The 19,273-nt window shown below is 37.1% G+C and overlaps 2 protein-coding genes across 2 annotated transcripts; one reads left to right on the top strand and one right to left on the bottom strand.

Annotated features, from left to right (window-relative positions):
* The first annotated feature begins 1,715 nt into the window (after nt 1–1,715).
* wdr31 (WD repeat domain 31) lies at nt 1,716–9,528 on the top strand. The gene is made up of 10 exons (XM_030142703.1): nt 1,716–2,029; nt 2,606–2,677; nt 3,317–3,449; nt 3,682–3,756; nt 3,872–4,016; nt 4,665–4,765; nt 4,946–5,013; nt 6,474–6,615; nt 7,551–7,713; nt 8,355–9,528. Exons 2-10 carry the CDS (start codon nt 2,631–2,633, stop codon nt 8,555–8,557), a joined length of 1,077 nt encoding a protein of 358 aa, XP_029998563.1. The 5' UTR covers nt 1,716–2,029; nt 2,606–2,630; the 3' UTR covers nt 8,558–9,528.
* Nucleotides 8,917–17,293, bottom strand: bri3bp (bri3 binding protein). Its single transcript, XM_030142704.1, has 3 exons — nt 16,956–17,293; nt 14,440–14,542; nt 8,917–14,270 (listed from the first exon to the last, which is right to left on the bottom strand). Exons 1-3 carry the CDS (start codon nt 17,130–17,132, stop codon nt 13,849–13,851), a joined length of 702 nt encoding a protein of 233 aa, XP_029998564.1. The 5' UTR covers nt 17,133–17,293; the 3' UTR covers nt 8,917–13,848.
* Between the last annotated feature and the right edge of the window lie 1,980 nt (nt 17,294–19,273).

The following is a 19,273-nucleotide window of genomic DNA, read 5'->3' as shown; positions in this document are numbered from 1 at the left end:
GACTAATCAGGCCTTACTTTGTGAGAACAAAAGTGATGTTGAGTCCAAAGCAGAATCCTAAATTTCTATTTTAAATTCCAATTCACGTTACTGTTCAGGGTTGTAGACTAAGTGTTGATCTGCTTCATAAGCCAGTTTTGGTTTAAAGGATTTTGGGTTAAAGACCTTGCCTAAAAATCTACCCACTTTGCTTCTTGGTAGGTCACATGCTGCATTGCCTATAAGACCTACTCGGCTGCATATCAGTTCTTTATGCTGCTCTCCTGTGCTTCATATTTAAAGGCACCATGGAAATAACCACACTGTAACCACTGAGAACAGTCAAACAGAAACAGAAGTGAGATTTAAATGCACAGGTGGACCATTGGCAGGGCCAACTTCATGAGTTTTCCAGAGCTTCACAAAAGATCTGCAGTACTAAAATACTCTCAGTACATTTAATAGTTTATGATATTGATTTCCAAATCCTTGTGATAGTGTGGATGAGGCAAATTGATCTTAAGGGTTGTTTTCTAATGATCTCTTTTAGTTTTGCCTCACTTCTTTGACAAAATTTAATAACTGATGTATTGCAAATACAGATCATACACAAACAGATCCCTCAACAGGCTAACAATATGCTGTTCAGAATTGTATTTATTTATTTGTTTATTTATTTTTTCAGTGCACAAGGAATTAGCATCATAGTGATATCCACCTGGAATAGTCATAAATACTTAAATATGGAAGTGTCAAAATGTGAAGTGTATTCAGTCATACAGTGTCATAAGAGTGAATCATTATACTTCAACCATTTCCCGCAAACAGAAAGTAAGAATTGAGGTCAAGTATTGAGCTGTGTTGATTGTAACCTAACTAAGTGGCCCATTTAGACCATTTAAATGGGGACATTCTAGTGACTCTGCTTAATTTAATTCAATGCACTTGTTAGAATCCAATTACTTATATGTTGCCCCCTGTATATTAGGCTGGTCTTTCCATCCTGTATTTACTTGGTCAGGAAAAACTAAGAGCTTCCATGAATCACAAACAAATTTCTACAAGAAAACTATAAAATGGTTGCTGTAGAATTAATTCTAGCTACCTTTGGGAACAGATTTGTCCCAGATTCACAGCATTGGGAGTTACTCAACCTGTGCCGGTAATGAAGGGCAACAGGCAAGGTCTCTAGAGGGACCCCCAGCAACAGGTCAGAGACCTTTAAACCTGTCACATGTCACCATTTTATACAATCCTGCCTTTTTATTTAACTATAGGTAGATTAGAAAATTAACCACTAGTGGAAGAAGTACTCTGATCTTTTATCTTAGTAGAAATATATAAAGAAAAAAAAAAAAAAAAACCCTCCACATTCAAAACTTTGTGTGATTTACACTGAATTATACTTAAACACCTAAAGTACAGTTTTATAATGTTTGAAGGAATTAATATTAGTGGAGTATAATGTGTTCACCTTTAATGTTGTAGCCGGAAAAGGAATATAAATACTGTACAGAGGGACATAATTATAAAGAGGCAGGACTTAAGTAAATGTACATTACACCACCAACAACATCATAGATTAAGTAGATGATATCAATTACATAAAGGCGTGATAGTCGCAGGATAAAAAAAAACAAAAAAACTTGCATTAATTGCCTCTGCAATCTTTGATCAAACTTTTGTTTTGTAATGAAAGCATTTCCTTTCACTTCCTACTTCCTGTCACGTGACCTACTCCTCGCCTAGCTACCAGAAAGCGTCGCTCTGTGGTCGCTACGGAGAGAGGGATGGGTCTGTTCTACTTTAAAAGACATTTTGTTCAGTTTCCCATGCTGTTTTAAGTACTTTCTACGATGGCAGTTTTTTGGAAACGCTTTTCGGTCGTTGCAACAACTCCCCTACCAAGTTTCAACGTCTTTATATCCACGTTTCGGCGCCACTAGTGCGTTGTTTTTATCCTGGCATGACCGATAAAGATTAGTTAGCATGTTAGCGAGCTAGCTGCAAAACCTCAGCATCACTCAGCGACCACGCCTGCTAGTAACAGGTAAGAAATGTTGCTTCAGTTCTCTCTAGGACTGTGTACCACGAGTCATCAACCGTTTTCACTATTAGTCACTATGAGTAAAATCCCTTGCTGTTGTTACACAATGAAGACCAGCACAGTTCATAGCAGGTGTTTGCGAGTGACTAATTCCTTGTGACAGTAATAGGATTTTAGCCCTCTCCTTCCTGCCGCTTGTTTGAGGAGTACGGCAGGAAAGCGAAGGAGGAGCTTAAATGTGCGTGTGTGAGAAAGTGGTGTTTGCTTGGTTAGGTGCGCTTTAATCTCACTTTGTACAATTAGAGTAGGTTGTTCATAGTAAGAGATGAGATGAGCACTTCATGTAGGTCAAGACTACAATCCAGAATGAAAAACAAAATCCTGTCCGTGTTCCAAGTCAAATCATTAAAGTTTCAATGGGATTTATTTTTGAACTGAAAAGGCTATTAACATTTTACCAGTGTCACTTGAAGTCAACTTAGCAATATAGCTCAACTTACTGCAGAGTAGCACATGCAACCACATTTGTCATAGTTGGATGGGAATTATTTTTAATTAATGATGTATCTCTATTGTCAGCGTGCCTGTAGGTTCCTAGGCAGACATGGGGAAACTACAGAGCAAGTTTCGCAGGAGGTCAGAGCTCTACAGGTGAGGCTGTTGTAATATTGACACATGGTTGTGGGTCCTTGATTTGCATTACATCTAAAAAAAACCAAAAACCCATGAGTATGGAATTCAATATATGGCGTCTTCTTGTATTAAATGCTTGAAAAATACAATACGTCGGTCATGTATGGGTTTGGCTTTTCTACTTTACAAATATGGGGGAGCCATTTACAGTTCACTGCTTAAAAACAGACAGAATAAAGTGTGGACTGCAGTCACAAAGTGCCAAGAATATCTCCTAAAATAAACAAAGTCTATGGAGAAGGCTTTAGTTTTTAGTTTGGTATGTCCCCAAATATAGCAATTGGAGTAATATGAAAGTTCTCGTATATTTTAGCATGTTGTGTGTCAACTTCAGGATAGTTTTAGCACTGTCTTAACAAGCCTAATACAGAAAATATATGGAAATAAAGGAATGACTGAGCTAGTTAATTTCATCAGTGTTACTTCTGAAGAAAGGAAGATGGATGTCTTTATTGTCATTGCATGGAGAGACTCATGTTATCACAAAATCTGCCAATTTCTTTGTTTGCACTATTGTAAAAAAAAAAAAAAAAAAAAAAAAAGATAATAATAATAATTTAAATATTTTTGTGTATCTTATTGGTGTTTTCTTCCCAGGGCATCTGAGGGGGAGAAGACAGATAATAGCATTGACAGTCAGGTAGTTCAGTATGAACCTGCCCATCAAGGATCCATCAACACTGTGATCAGTCTGAGTCCAGAATTCTGTGTTTCTGGAGGGAGTGACCAGGTAAACTATCAGTACATTGCAAAAATGTATTTCTTCTCCTTAAAACTGGATTTGGGTGAGAAATAACCTAGTTCGGTAGCTTTAAACATAATCTATTAACAATATATGAATGATATATAAGTACAAAAATGTGTATTTAAATGTCTTCAGTATAACAATGTGTGAAGGACCATGTAGATAAAGAATCTGTTGTCTGATTCATGTGTTTGCATTGTGTGTGGGCTCCATCTAGGCCGTTGTAGTGTATGACTGGACACAAGGCCGGATGTGTCAGTCCTTCCAGGGTCACAACCGGGAGGTTACCAAGGTAACGTCAATACTATGTGAGCAATCTGATAATGATTTGACACTTGCTCTGAACTGTTACACATATTCTCTCATTTCCTCACCTCACATAAATTCCACCTCCTCGTCGACGTCAGGTGGTGTGTTATCCGGGTAGTACGTGGATCTTCAGTGCCTCACGGGACAAGACTGTTCTGATGTGGGATCTAAACCAGGGGGATGAACCTATTCAGGAGTTTTGTGGACATGAGTTGGTGGTCAATGGACTAGCTATCAGCCCTGGTAACTACACAAACATCAAACTGAATGCCATCACTACCCCCCCTAAGTAATATTTCCACTGCCATTTTTAGTTTCCAATCAGGTATTCATAGTGTATGAGAATTCATAAGCATATGTACTGTAGTCTTAACAAACCACAATATAGTCAATAACATCTTTGTAAAGATGTCGTCTTTCTTATCCCAAAGCGTAGCTTACTGACTCACCATCCTAATCATCACAAAAACTCTTTCTATCCTTTGTTGAATTTAATGTATAATGTTCAGCCTTATGGGTTTAGATTTTCCTTATGAAAGAGACTTTTGAGCGGGCTAGAAAGTGTTGAAGACTAACACATTATCTCCAAACTGATTACTTGTATTGATGCTGCTATAGTAGAAGTAGTAATACATCAACTTAATACTTGTTCTTTATAAAGCTGAGATCAGTTTAATGTATCATTAGCTTCTACTTCACTGTCTCTCGAGACCTGATAAATTGGAACGACCACATTTTTCATGTTTTATTGTCAGATATTTTTATTATTGAATTACAGCTGGTCCTGGGGCTTTACATGCCTGTGTGTGCTTTGATTTATTAATTTTATTTAAGACTGATGATCTGTGCAAAAGATATGGGACTATTTTGATATGTAAAATTTGTTTGTAGATGGGACAAAACTGTGCAGTGGTTCTCGTGACAACTGGATGTGCCTGTGGGATATAGAATCTGCAAAATGTGAACAGAGGCACAACATTTCCAGAAACCTGGTGAGAAAATGTAAACATTTTGGTACTAAGAATTGTTTGTTTCAACTGCACTGGATTGCCTTGGGTTTTTACGTGAGCATGTAAGAAAATTGAATCAATAAACAGTTCAATCTGACTTTAACTTCCTGACTTCTTGCCCTGCAGGCTTTTAACTTTTCCACGTTGCTCTCTTGAGTGTAGGTGACTCATGTGTGCTGGGTGCCAGGCAGCTCCTCAATAGCACAGACCTCGGAGGATAAGACCATAAGGTGAGGGAAGACATTCTTCTGTAAAAAAACACAGCAGGTAGAACTAGATATGGCACATTATAATATATCTGCATGATAGCAATACATTTGAAACTCACTGAAAACTGACTGTAACTGCTGCTGCCATTCATTTCACCCTCATAAAATGTGCTGTGATTGAAACACACATAAACATTACATAAATAGCATCAAACCTAACCACTACTTCACCATGTGTTCTCTCTGTAAAAAAGCAGTACATGTTGCCTAAATCCAAAACATGATCTGTAGCTGATAACTTCTAGACTGGTTAGAAAACATTTTAGAATAAATGGAGATTCCTGTCCATTCTCAGCTGTTTTGTGCCAGTTAGATTAACTCTACGCGACGTCTGCCTATTAATTAGTTCATGTCTCAGTTGGCTATAACAGTTGGACTAGGAAACAGCTTCACCAAAGTCTGCTCAGCGTACTGTCCCTGCTGCCGACCTGACCTTTTCACTCACTCTGTCACGCTCATCTTATTGTAAATGTCATATACTATAGTAAAATATTTTGCAGTGTCATACAATGCTGTTTTTAGATTGAAGGAACATGTAAAAGCTAGTAATTTACTGCTGTTATCTTAAGTCAGACGGTCAAAATGTCCCTGTATGTAGTTAGTAAATAGAACAGAATCTCAATTAGATTTTTAATGTTGGGTTATATGTGTGATTATAAGCATGCGTTTGGTTGGGAGTGGACACTAACTCCTCATACGACGTCAAAATGAGGAACATTGTAGTGATAACACATATCTAACCTCTGTTATCTCTCAATCCCTCACCTGACGCATTCAACAGTTTGCAGAAATAAAGCCCGTTAAACCTGTTTATTCTGTCTCTGCATTTGTACCATGAATCTGGGCAGTGAATACACAAATAAGAATGTCTTGTGGTGATTATATGACTACAATGAAGACGTGTCCTGTTATTACTCTAATATATCCTGCCTTGTAAAAATAAACCATTAAATTAGATTCACTTTGCCTCCTGCTTGTGCGAGTAGGATACGTGCATTATACTTACTGCATTGGCAGTTCTATGCGCAGCACCCGGAAAGCACAAGCTAGTTTTTTCCCTGTTGTATACACTCCATCTGTTTGAGAAATAAAAGAACCCAGGGGCAAGGTGGGATGAGTTGCCAAAAGATTTGGCTTTGTGGAGACTGCATGACTCCATCTGGTCTGTGTTTCCAAGTCAAAAGAGACAAACACACACATGACTTTAGTCTTCTGATTCTATTTAGCAATGTAATGTAGTCTCATTCTGTTCTAATGATTTTAATCAGGAGAAACAACTTATTCGATGTATGTTTAGATATAAATATATTTTTCAGGGTCTTATGTCGAAATGTCACTTTGCAAGATGTATGACCATATGACTACAAATACACTGTATGTGCTGGATGTTTTTCTCTAATATTTTCTGTGTATGTGTGCAGGATTTGGGACAGCCGTACATGGCAAGTGACCAATACTTTTCCAGCTAAGCAATACATCCAGACCCACTGTGACGTGTCTCCAAATGGACACTACTTGGTGTCTAGCAGTAATGGTTTTGGAGGCCAGGGCTGTGAAGCCACGGTGAGACCATCAGAGGAGATGTAGATGTACAGGTTTTTTAAAATGCCTGTTAATGTAGTTTGATAATTAGAGGTAGACTGATCTATCGGCTGGCTGATATATTTGGCCGATATATTGATTTTGTTTCAATATTGGCCATCGGCTTTAATTTTTTCTTGAAAGCCAATATTTGATCAGTAGTAAAAATGTTATAAGATACTTGATCAGGAAACTGTGTGGGCAGCACTTGAAGTTCAATAAATGTTAAGAGTACTATGTGTATGTATATTAATAATTGAATTTATATTGCTGCATAAAAATCTTAATTATCTGAATCTTTCAACTGTATTTTATGGTCAATGTGCTTTAAAAAAAAAAAAAAATCAGCCTTAAATATTGGCCTCAGTAGCTGGCTGTAGATATCAGCCACCGGCTGACCAAATTTTGAAAAAATTGGCATCGGCCTTAGAACAACTCATATGGGCCAACCTCTATTGGTAATATTTCTTCGAATTAATGCACCATTAAAAGAAGGTCAATAGCTAAACAGTTAATGATGATTCTTATTTTTTTGGTGTAAGAAAACAACAGCTGAATTTTTGGCAGGAGGTCTTTAATGTTAATGTTTGCTTTTTGAGTTTGACTCCCCCAGCTTGCGATCTGAGCATACTTCCCTTGTTTGCCTCTTTTATTTTGTCAACCACCTACTAAAAGAAGAAGAGTCAGATGTAGAAGTTAATCTGGAGACTTGTGTGTGTAGCGTCCTTTGCTTCTGTTGTATTATAATGTCTAATATAAGTTACAGTCTGGTGTATTTCTGTAGTTTTATAGCATTAAAGCATTTCATTATTTAGCAGTAAGTTCACATCTTTCTCATGTCACTAATTTTTTGCTACCATTTCTGAAACTTCTGATGTTATTATTAGTTCTCAGTGAACTTGTGTCTGTGTTGTCAGCTATGGGACCTCCGTCAGCCTGGGTGTAAGGTTGTGGAATACAGAGGCCATCTCCAGACGACCGCCTGCTGTGTGTTTCTGCCTACAGGTCCTGCTGGCTCAGCTCAGGTGGCAACATCCTCCCATGACAGCTCAATCAAAATCTGGGACCAGAACACAGCAGGTAACACATGAGTTACAATACAACCTTATGTATGAACACTAACCCATAAAGACCCAAACATCCACCACCGACCAAAAGCATGTTCAGATCTAAAATGTATAATAACTGTGGATCCACTAATTCTCTCAATCCATGTAAATAACTGTGGTAAAATACAGTTCTTCATTTTTCATGGTCATCAGATACGATCCATTTGGACATTCAGAGGCTCTGTAGTGAACATGGAAATATTGTCATCCTCTACAACATTGATTCACCAGTAAAACCAATGGAATTGGATCAATGCCAATGGATGGAGACACTTGGATTATTGTTCAGTTAATGATATATTTTACTGAAAAAGTCACTTTTTCTTCAGGTTTCTGTGTTTTTGATACAATAACCATCAATTTTAATCCGAGCTTTTATGAACATCTACATGTTCAGTAAATTAGATATAAGAAAATACCTGATTTTCACTGGAAAAATGCAAAATAAGGAGGATTATTTCATAATAAATGGTGATAAATCACTAAGAAAATGTTAATACATAGAAAAAAATAATTTGGGAATGGCCACAAAAGTAGCACTGGGTCTTTATGGGTTAATACAGATGCTGATGATATGTTTGCTTTTTTCTTGACCCTCCTCCCTTTGTTCAGTGTGTTTAGGGACTCTGTCTCTGGATGGTGCTGGTCCTCTGGTTTCTCTTGCTCCCAGCGACCACATCAATCTCCTCTGTGCCAGCTTCAACAATGGACTTCACCATCTCCAGCTGGGGCAGGGATCGAACCAGGCTCAGAGTTCTGGAGCAGGTTCAGGTGGAGCTGGTGGTGTGGACATCAAAGTTGTGTCTCGTTTTTAACATCCCAGAGGAGCCTGGTGTGACCCCGTCTGACCTGACCAAATCTATGAACCACTGAAGCTCAGGGAGCAGTGTCACTGGTTGTGAACATTAATTCTGTGTTATTTCTTTCTTTTCTTTTTTTTTTTTTTTTTTTTTAACTTGCATTATTTTGCTTAACCCTGACTGCCATACAGTGAAGAATGACTCAAGTTATTATTGAGAAAAGGTAGGTACAGTGATAATTTGTATTAGGATGCACTTTTGTCCAACAGTGACACCTGGAGCTCATTGTGTGATATATTGGGAAAACTGATCCCTATGTTAACTGATGAGGTTTTGAGCACCAAAATGATCATGACTGAAGTGCTGCCTTCTTCAACCGAGCCAGATGAATGGGGGATTTCACTAACTCAGCTGGAAGGAGCTGACAAGATCCTTCATGCACCTGTAGTTGCTTTTATGGCATTTAGGTGGAGTGGTAGTCAAAGTGTAAAAGCACTTGAGTATTAACAATTGATTCCTTTATTAGGAGAAATATAGAATTTTATATTAAAATAAAAATATCTGGTTTTCTTTTTCTGCATATAATTTAGAAGTCAGGGATTCAGTCTTGTTTAACAAGCACTTTGTGGACAGTTATTTTTGTTAAAAAGTAACATCTTTCTGATTATGTGTATGTATGTGATGTATTAACGAGTTGACACTGTAGATTGAACCTGTGAAGTGTTAGACCAAATGATTACTGACAACACAACTGTGTGATGCTTTTATAGAGCTGTTTATAGGTTTTTCAAGATGCAGATTTTGATATTTTTGAAGTTATATTACAGATAGCTGATGTTTTGTGCCGATATCCAAGAATTTAAAATATAATATCACTATGCAATGTAAGTACCAGAGTATTTTACTTTTTAATAAAATTATTATTTCAACAAATTAAAAGGATTAAAAATTATTTCGGCTGTGAAATAAATCTACTCTGCTCAACACATAACCTTCTAGTTAGTTGCTTACAGCACTTTTTGATCAGCACTGTTGAAGACCAGCGCAGTATTGACACAAATATTAACTACATTATCAACCTCAAGTCTTGGAGCATTTACCATTCAGCCAGAGATTGAACACTTGATTAATTTGTCATTTTTACGAAGACAGATCTCCATGGGACATATCTGCCTCATTTGACATGTGCAATTGAAAGCTGCTGTGTAAAATTAAAGTCTGAAACACAGACGGGCTTCACTCGAGTAGACAGTCTGCGTGCTTTGCTTAAGGGCACTATTACAATCTGTTTAGAGAGTAGAATTCCCCTGTACAGGGTTTTCCCAACTGGAGACTTTACAGTTTAAAGCCTGTTTCTAATCTTTAATTTATTTCAACAGGGATTTTCTGTCCTGGAGCGTACTTAGTACAGATGCAAAAAGTTTTTACAGTGAAATAATTATCCATTTTTATCAAAGGATGGTACATTTATATATTTTTATAAATACATATTTTATGTGTGTATAATTGGTGCAAATTGTCATCCTTGTGCTCTTTTGTACAGTGTTGGATCTATTAAGGCTTAACTGTATATACTGAGACAGACTTGAACACTCACACCTTTTTAATTCTTTTTTTGGCGTCTTTTGATACATGTGTCAACTAACAATTGAATGAACTGTTAAAATGACAACATAAGGTTTTAGTGAACACCAAAGATTTAGTGCCACCTAGTGCCAGAAACTTTGTGCAATGATATCAAATAATGTAGCATGGGTAATATAAGGAAAAGAGCAAAAGATAGACTACTTCTTACCACTTTCAACACATTTTTAAAAATTTTATCCTATATGTGGGGATTACTGGGATATTACACCTGAATGAATTCCAGAATAACAAAATGGAAGACACAGATTCATACTATGGTGCTTAATTTATTCAAATCTGGACCTCATTTTCACTCAAAGAGCAATTTTCCCAACATGTTCTGATGGAGACACACATACAAAGTAGACAACAGCAGGCAGAACAGTTTGGCGCTTGCCACGCAAAACAGTACCGGAATATTCTCTTTTTTTATATCTAAAAAAACATGTAGAATGAAAAAACAAAACGTACTGAAATTTCAACAGATACAAATATAATGAAAGAAAAATTACACCATTGGCACAGTACATAAAAAAAAGCGAGAACATGGAATAAGTAAGGTAATGGATAAATCACTGAAATAACTGGCCTTTCAGAGGACTGTTTTAAGAGAATACATATCATGTTAATATACAGCATCTATTACAGTGCTGAGATGTAACAACAGAAACATCCAGTGGTATCTTTCAGGCTCCAAGTGGTAATGAAGAGTCTGTAGCTAGACGTTTACAGTGACTCTACAGTGATACAGATGAAGGAAATGTAAAGGTCTTCCTCTTGGGAGTGTTTTCGAGCTGGTTTTTGTTGTGCTATAAACAATGAAACAATATGACAGAACTTACAGTATGTGCAGTTTTAAAAATAAAGTTTCATTCCTGGTTGTTTTCCAGTGTCTGTGTAAAAGATAATACTAGCACCCCCCCCAAAAGCCTGAACCAGTTAGTCTGAGTTAAATACAGTAATGGAGAAAAACCATCCCATTAACATCACCTGATTAAGACTGCTGTAGTGCCAAGATCCATTGGAAAAGCAGGTAAAATAACACATACGATCATAACCATAGAAGTCATTTAAAACCTTCATAAACCACAAACACCGCCATTAGTCAAATACACAAAGGTCATTGGCTACACACTAAGAGACACCAGGATTCAGTCCCTCTTTGGTCACCTTCAGGGGACTTTTTCTACAGTCAGCCTGTCTGAAGTCACATAACACATGACACAGTTGTAATGACTGAATAATTTTTTTTTTTTTTTTTTTAAATCGCCCAGAGGGTTTGTGTCCAGTTTAGTTTTACAGTGTGAAACAGCCCTCACTAGTATGAGAAATTTTTCCAAACAGTACCAAAGGCAGTACAATGGCACAGAAATATAAGACTCATTAAAATACAAATCCCTAATAATTCATTCTATTTCATCATGTAAAACACTAACATTCAATTCCCACAATCACATTTTAGAAGGGTCCTCTACCATTACAGTCAACGACATTTATATAATGTAACGTTATAGGCAAAAAAAGAAAAAAGGAAGCACTGAGCATGCAAAACAAAAAATATCCCAGATTACTTTAGCTGTATAGGCAACCTGGGACGTGAAGGAGTCGAGGGGACATACCGGGTGTTTTGGCCGGATGGGAAGAGATTTACAAACTATTCTTACACATTAAAAGAACCTGTAATCAAGTACAAAACAATTTTCAGTTGCATGTTGCTGGCATAGAGGCTTCAGTCTAAGAAAAAATGCAAGGCAAAGACAACAAATTAGAAAAAAAAACCCATACAAAATGTGCTAAAAACACTATGTGGTTCTACTGTGATCAACTGAGAAGAATGTCAACACTGGTTTTCTATAGTAAGAAAAGTTCAGAGTTAGGCAAAAAATATCCAACAAATACCAATAGTTACCAAAGAATCTAAATTTACAGCAATAATTTCTGGTTGGTTCTTTGGCCGTAGCAGTGTCAATCATTTCAGTTGTACTCCATCATGCAGCGTTAACGTCATCTTCAAGGATAGTATGGTTAATGTCAATTATGTAATGTACCCATTGATATGTGTAAATGCTTTCAACAAATTTTAAAATTTGCACAGCATCAAGGTCGCCGGTAGAAAAATGTAATGTTTTCACATATTCCAGATTCTATTAAAAGTGCAAAGAGTGAATATAATGAGCTGTTTGAGATGTTAATGTTGTGGAAGTCGCAAACAAAATCCGGTCTCTTACGGTGCAACACAGTAGAAAAATATGGTTGCTGTCATGAAGATAACAAAATACCATCAAACTAACAAACGGCTTCTGTAATGCTCACTCTACAGCACTAACAGAAGAATACACTGAATCTATACCAAGCAGGACATGAATCTACCTGTCATTTACAGAATTAGAATAAAGTACTACAGCTGCACTACAGATTTTAATGGGGTTTTACGATACAAGCTCGTATTTTGCCACATGATCAAAAGGCACTAGACCTAATTGCAATCAAGAAGCTTGTTTTACACAAGATTTCAGACAACGTAATAGGATACTGGATACTTTGTGCATTCACAGAATAAGGAGAATTTTAGAAGGTGAAAACTTGACAAATGGAAATTCATGCTAGAATCAAAATGAAAAATGAAAAACTACATTTGGTTTTAATCCAACCTACCAACCAACCTGATGCAATACATAACCTAAGGGTAACTACTTAGCATGGTTTCCAACTATATCAAAAAACTGTCTGTGACTCTGTGAAGAGACAAGATGTGATGTTTATATACTTGATGTCTTATTTCCAAATGTCTATATTTGTTGGATGAGTCCCTGAGATATTGCTGCCTGTCTGCATTTTTCCCCAGTCTGGTGGTGACTTTCAATGTTCAGTGCTTTTCAGCTTCACAAATTTACACACATACACACACAATCACCCAGATGCTTTTGCTTATACAACTGTACGCAGACACGCACACACATAAGAAAAAGAGGTCCTGATGTCAAACTATTGCCACTATGGGATGGCGACTTAATAAACAAACTAGATCTACATGACTTTTGACAGTTCGGATGGAAAATGGAATAAATAAATCTGACTATGAACAACTATCCAACATCTCGCAGATCTTACACATTAGAAATACACTGTTTGCATTGTCGTATACCCGGCTGACTTCCTACTTCAACTGTTTCGCAACAAAGGGAAAAATGCTTGTGGACGAACCTGTTTCAGAATTAAGCCCCAGCTTATATGCAAGGATAAAAATAAACAAATAAAATAGGCTTATTTTTCCGCTCAAGCGTCAATAATGCAAATCCAAACATCAGAGATTCAAACCCAAAAAAACTGGGAGTTTCTCAAAAAGGAGTTAAGATGTTCAGCCTGCATGTAAGATGTAGCAGACGTATTTCAAACTGTTGAGACAAAGAAAAAAGGTTGTTTGGTTGATTTACGAAAACTCCAAGGAAACTGTCCACACCTGTGAGGATTTTAGGTATCTGGTAGCTAAAATCATCTCTAGCAGTTAAAATACTGTTCTCAGATCTAGTTTTGTCCCCCATTTGACAATAGAGATGTAAATACCCAATAGTTAAGTTGCCGCATTTGTGCACAGGAAACATTCCCCAGACATCAAATGCAGATACCCTACATCACCCCCCACCCCCCATCTCCCTTCTCATCCTCGCCCCCGTCTAAGTCTACTGATCCCCTGGGCGTTCCAGGCTATCTATGACACGGCTCAGCCTGATATTAAGCAGCCTGATCTGAGTGTCCAGGTGGTCGATTTTCTCTTCCAGCGAACCTGCACCACCTCCTCGACGCCAGTACGCTCCCACAGGCCCCGTCATGAAGTACACGGCCATGATGAAGCACAGCGGCAGCACTGCGCGCTCAGGGTCGCCCTCGAACTTCTGCAGAATGTAGAGGCAGGACAGGGCGAACAGGGTGACGCGTGCAAGCCAGAAGAAGCGGCCAAAGACAGCATGCAGCAGGTAAAAGAAACCCCCCAGGAACACAGACAGGAACCAGTAGGCCAGGAGAACAGCTGCGACCAGGAGCAGGGCACGCGCTGGAGAGTTGGTTAAAGATGTGGGGCTGAAGTAGTGGCTGAGGTTTGAAGCTTTAGAAGAAAACAAGGACAGAAACAACAGATTTTTACCTAAAAAACATATACCGACATACAACTTTAACCTAAATATTACAAATACCTCTTATAATATATCTCTTTGTTTGGATTATCTTTGTCTGACTCATTTAACAAATGAATGTCATCAAATAATAAGACTTACAGTCAATGCCCATCACATCCAGCAGATCTGACCAGATCTTCCAAATGGTGTCAAGAAAAGAGTCAACTCCATGAACAAATCGCTCTGTCGTTTTGGAGAAAAACTATAGAAACAAATTACGGAAAGAGGTTAGTGTGTTTAACATTTGTCAGTGTTATGTTGTAAACAGACTGGGAGAATTATTAGCAAAAACACAGACAAAAAAAAAAAAAAAAAAAATCCGAACAAAAGTACTTGTCCTTGCAGCATAAACATGCATTAAAACTCCAATATGTTCTATTTTACCCTCATATATGTAAGAGTTTATTTTTGTTATTGATATATCTGAGGTGATTAATCTTTAATTAGCTCATGAATAAACAGAAATAGGAAAAAATGTAATAACTAATTAGGCTACAACCTATGGAAAAATACTTTTTTTTAATGAACAAGCAATACCAAACCTAATACTGTTATGGCTACAAAACAGTGAAGAAAAGCATCACATTTTAGAAGCTTCAACCTCCAAAAACCTCTTTGTAATGAACAAGCCATGCAATTGCCTTCCAGGTTTCATAGCTAAAATGTAATTAATAACTGGAATGAGGCTACATGTCCCTGAGGTGAACCAGCAAGTCCATAAGAACAAGCTGTGTTGAGCAGATTGCAGCGGAACTATAACAAATAGCTAACCTATGGGCCTGGCCAAGCGAAAGTGAACATCAGGGTCAATTTCTTTTTTCTTTTAAACAATATTTTTGATTACTCAGCATGAAAGACATATATCTCTAGTTTCTAAAACTGTGTTTATTAAATCTGTACCTGAATTACAACTGGATATATCATAAAATATATGAGAATCCAGTGTAAATTAAGAACAGTAAAGGTTGTAAATGAATGTATAGGCTACAGCATAAATTCAGAATGTTAATAGCAATGTGTAAATAAATATATTCCAAATATATGCCCATCTAATCTTATATTTCATAATAATCAAATATTATAATGACTGTGATCGTTATTTATAATAAAAAACAGCAGTGTGTATTAAATATAGTAATGAAACATATGTCGCCAAAGACCGATAATTTTATCAGTATCTTCATAAAATTTTTGTTTATTATTATGGTGCATCACACTGAACAAACACCTCATTCTGTTTTTTTTGTTGGATTCTTACTCTGTTACCATGAATTAATGTCTTTTAAAACTAAAATAAAAATGATATCAGTTTCATTTTGGATATAATGTACTCTAATATATTAAGAAAAGTGTGGTATGCTAAATATTTGTACCTTCCTTTAGGAACAGCACTTTTGGTATTTTCTCCAAACCTTGAATAACTGCTGTATATTTTTTTTTACCTTGTTACTTTGTCAATGATGATAAATTCATGTTTTTATTAAATATTTGGTTATTATTCCTTAATGACATGTTAAAGTACTTGCTTAGACCTACAATTTGACCTACTATGGGTGCTGCTAAATTCATGTTTAAAAACAGATATGGAATGATTAGTATTGCTGCACAGTGCTTTCTCACTCTGTTACTCTCTTGGCCTGGCCCATATGTAGACATTATATGAGGATTATAATTTGAGAACTAATCTACACATGGGCTTTTTGTGGGGCAAGCAGTGTCAACTGTTTGCAGTCATCAATCCCCATGTATCAGTGAAGCAGACTTATTCATAATGTTAGTTACACATTGAAAATACATGTGATTACATTATATGCTCCTGAGACCCATGAAAGTACAAGTTTTATAATTGTTTTAATTGAAAAAAATGCATAATGTAACCGTTTTTTCAGATACATTTTGTATTTTTTCTGGAATGTCCATTGCAGTAGACAGCATTTTTTTGTTTGTTTGTTTTTTTATTTTTAAGTAAAGCTGTGAAACTCTCATCTCCTACAAAGGACCAAAATGCATTGCTGGGTCACAAGAGGACAACCCACTGGTAAATATTTTTGAGTGACATATCTATGCAAGCAATCAGAAACTGAACAATCACGTGTCTTGTGCAAAGAAGCATATGTCTGGTTAACTTTTGTAGGATGCTACATTTAAGTTTCAACATGCAGGAAGTGCAGCTGGACTGATAAGAACACACAGGATGCTACATTCATGTAAATCTTGCTGACTATGTGGAAGTAAATGGAAAAACATAAGACTTGTACCACCAGGGGCTACATGTCATCTATGAGAGTAACATTACATGCACTTCAATGGACTTCATGAATGAATGAATGGATGTCAACTGCTTATATAAAACTACTAGATATAAGCAAAAGTGAGTGCAAACATACTTCGTTTAATTATTTAAGCCACCAGTACCTCACTTGACATCCACAACACTTGGATAAAACATTGTATAATGGCTAATTTTTCAAAATGGCATCCGTGAAATTGTTGGCCAGGCCTGGGCGGCTTGTTTCCTGTTGCCATGCTAAGACCACAATGACTTCGCTTTGTTGTTAGCTACTGCAAGCCACTAAAATCCGGTGTGACTTGGATAATACGGGTCCACGTCTCACCTTGTACAACCCTCTAATGTTGTCCTCTCCGAAGACGCTGCTCAGGGTCTGGTAGATGCCGTTAGCTGCCCGTCGGAAGCTGTTCTGGTTGCTGGTCCTGCTCCTGCCCGCCTCGGATGTACACAGCAGAGACGCGGAAAGCACCAAGAAAACAATGAAAAACCTGATTCCCTTCATGGCACCGAAGGCCCGAGAAGTAAAGCAGAAATACGTATCAAAATTATTCAACCTAACGTAGTGGAAAACAGGTATGCAGCTGCCTATGTGACACCTTACAAGAGGATGACAGCGCCTAGCTGACTGTGATGGTGGGGGGTAACTCGTGCTGCGTTTACACTGCTTCGTAAACTCCACTACTCCCGACCCGATTTGATTGAGGTTTTTTTTTTTTTTTTTTTTTTTTTTGTTAATGAAACAAACGCAAAATGATCCTGTATTAAAAGTCTAATTCATTCAACAGTCAACATTTTTTTTTACATGTGCCTCAGTATTACCATGAAAGCTATATCTGAATATATTACTATTGTTGTTTAGTTTACTTTTTATATGTAAGCGTTCAGATAAGCATCTATGGCTGAGAAAAATACACGTAAAACTGGATTTAGTTAAGATACATTATCGGAAGGTGTATTTAAAAGAATCTGAATCGATTTACTTTTTGTAAAGGGTGACACACATTTGAGAGTCTCAAATTACAATAACTTGTGAAGGCACCTCTATAGTCTCCATGTGAATTTGGAGTGGCAAAGACACATCTGAAGCTGCTTGCTGCCCTCTACCGGTGAAAACATGGATTTAAAAAAGTAGATCACCTGGTGCCATGGACGCTCAAGTACTTTTCACTTCACAATATCACCTTCATGCTTGTCTGCTTTCTATTTGTGTTCACAACAGCAAAAATAAAATACAAGCCTTTGGAGTGCTTTATTTTTTTGTCTAATTTTTGTTTCTTAGTAGAACTCATTACCACCTTTATCAGGTTATTGTGTTTTGTCAGAATTTGCAGAACATTTAGAAATATCTTAATGTATTTTTTTATGTCATAGTTTTAGACTGACAGATATTTGAATAGCTGTTCTCAGAGCAGTCCATAAATGCACTCTGATTTGTGGCTGAAGACAAAAACAGGCATCTTTCTTTTTCAATATTTCTTTTCATTCTCCATATTTGTTTTATTGAACAGTGATTGGGTCTCCCAGTGCTGAAGCTGGTCTTTGTCTTTGTTCTTACTGAAGCAAAGTTAAGAGACCAGAGGGAGAGTTTCAGAAAAAAAAATACAACACCATATAAAGCTAATTAAAATACGTATGGCATTGATAACAGTGTACCATTTCTCTACCCTTTGTAGTCATAATAATTATGTTTGATGTTCAATGCAATATTTTTCTATAGTGTGCATTAAGTTAGGATTGCTGCCTTTGCACACATTGACTGAGTTTCCTCTGTGGGATTAATAACTATGCCAAATCAATTCAAATACCACTGTGTATGAAGCATTATTGCTTATAAGGTTTGACAAATAAAGATGCAGCTGACTGCTATTCCAGAGAGGTACTTGTTACTTGGATGGTTGTCCCCTGAGTTCTCATTATCTAAATCCTAACTACATTGTTGGCCAGGCAGAGAATGTGGGGGGAAGCATAGCAAGATTGCAAATAATGATAACAGGACTGGAGCCGTGACAAGAGGGTCACAGTACGGCCACATGCAGGAACAACACTTCTTCTGCAAAAACAAGCTAGCTAATGAGTTAAAGATCCCCTGTAGACATGTCATAGTCTAAGGCATAATACAAACTGTTAAAACAACATTTCCCCCCATTCACCTCATTATCAAATACTGTATTTCCAGAGATTCCAAATATCTGGACATTCTGTTTGACTGATGTTATGTTTCTTCCTGTCCTGGATGTCCATTTCAGTGAATTTAATGAACAGTGCTGAGATTAATTTTCCACCCAGACTTAGATAAGTAAAGTACAAGAGAGACACTTCAGTGTGAATGTGAAAACACACTGATATTGTCTGCTAAGACGTCATTTTGTACAGAGAAACACAAATATTGCAAAAACATGAGGAAAGGAGTGTTTTGAGGTGTGGGAAACTTTAACATAACATGGAAGTGATGATTTTGCAGATTTTGAATGAAGGGTAGCCCACCTGTGTACCTGTATCATGTGTTTCACCCACTAGATGGTAGACTTGCACTACGCTTGCACCCACAACACACATGCACATGCATGCATGCACACACGCACGCACGCACGCGCACACACACAAACACACAACTCATTTTCGCAACTTACACTTATTACAATA

This window comes from Sphaeramia orbicularis, chromosome 9 (genome assembly GCF_902148855.1).
Source record: "Sphaeramia orbicularis chromosome 9, fSphaOr1.1, whole genome shotgun sequence".
NCBI classification, from domain to species: Eukaryota; Metazoa; Chordata; class Actinopteri; order Kurtiformes; family Apogonidae; genus Sphaeramia; species Sphaeramia orbicularis.
This window is presented reverse-complemented; position numbering and strand designations above follow the sequence as displayed.

Excerpts from the sequence above, each read along its gene's own strand:
- wdr31 (XM_030142703.1), top strand. The coding sequence starts at position 2,631 with ATGGGGAAACTACAGAGCAAGTTTCGCAGGAGGTCAGAGCTCTACAG. Across the intron at positions 3,450-3,681 it reads TTTCTGGAGGGAGTGACCAG|GCCGTTGTAGTGTATGACTG; the intron begins GTAAACTATCAG and ends GGCTCCATCTAG. Across the intron at positions 4,766-4,945 it reads ACAACATTTCCAGAAACCTG|GTGACTCATGTGTGCTGGGT; the intron begins GTGAGAAAATGT and ends TCTTGAGTGTAG.
- bri3bp (XM_030142704.1), bottom strand. The coding sequence starts at position 17,132 with ATGAAGGGAATCAGGTTTTTCATTGTTTTCTTGGTGCTTTCCGCGTCT. Across the intron at positions 14,543-16,955 it reads ACATTAGAGGGTTGTACAAG|TTTTTCTCCAAAACGACAGA; the intron begins GTGAGACGTGGA and ends TTGTTTCTATAG. Across the intron at positions 14,271-14,439 it reads GGATGTGATGGGCATTGACT|CTTCAAACCTCAGCCACTAC; the intron begins GTAAGTCTTATT and ends TTTCTTCTAAAG.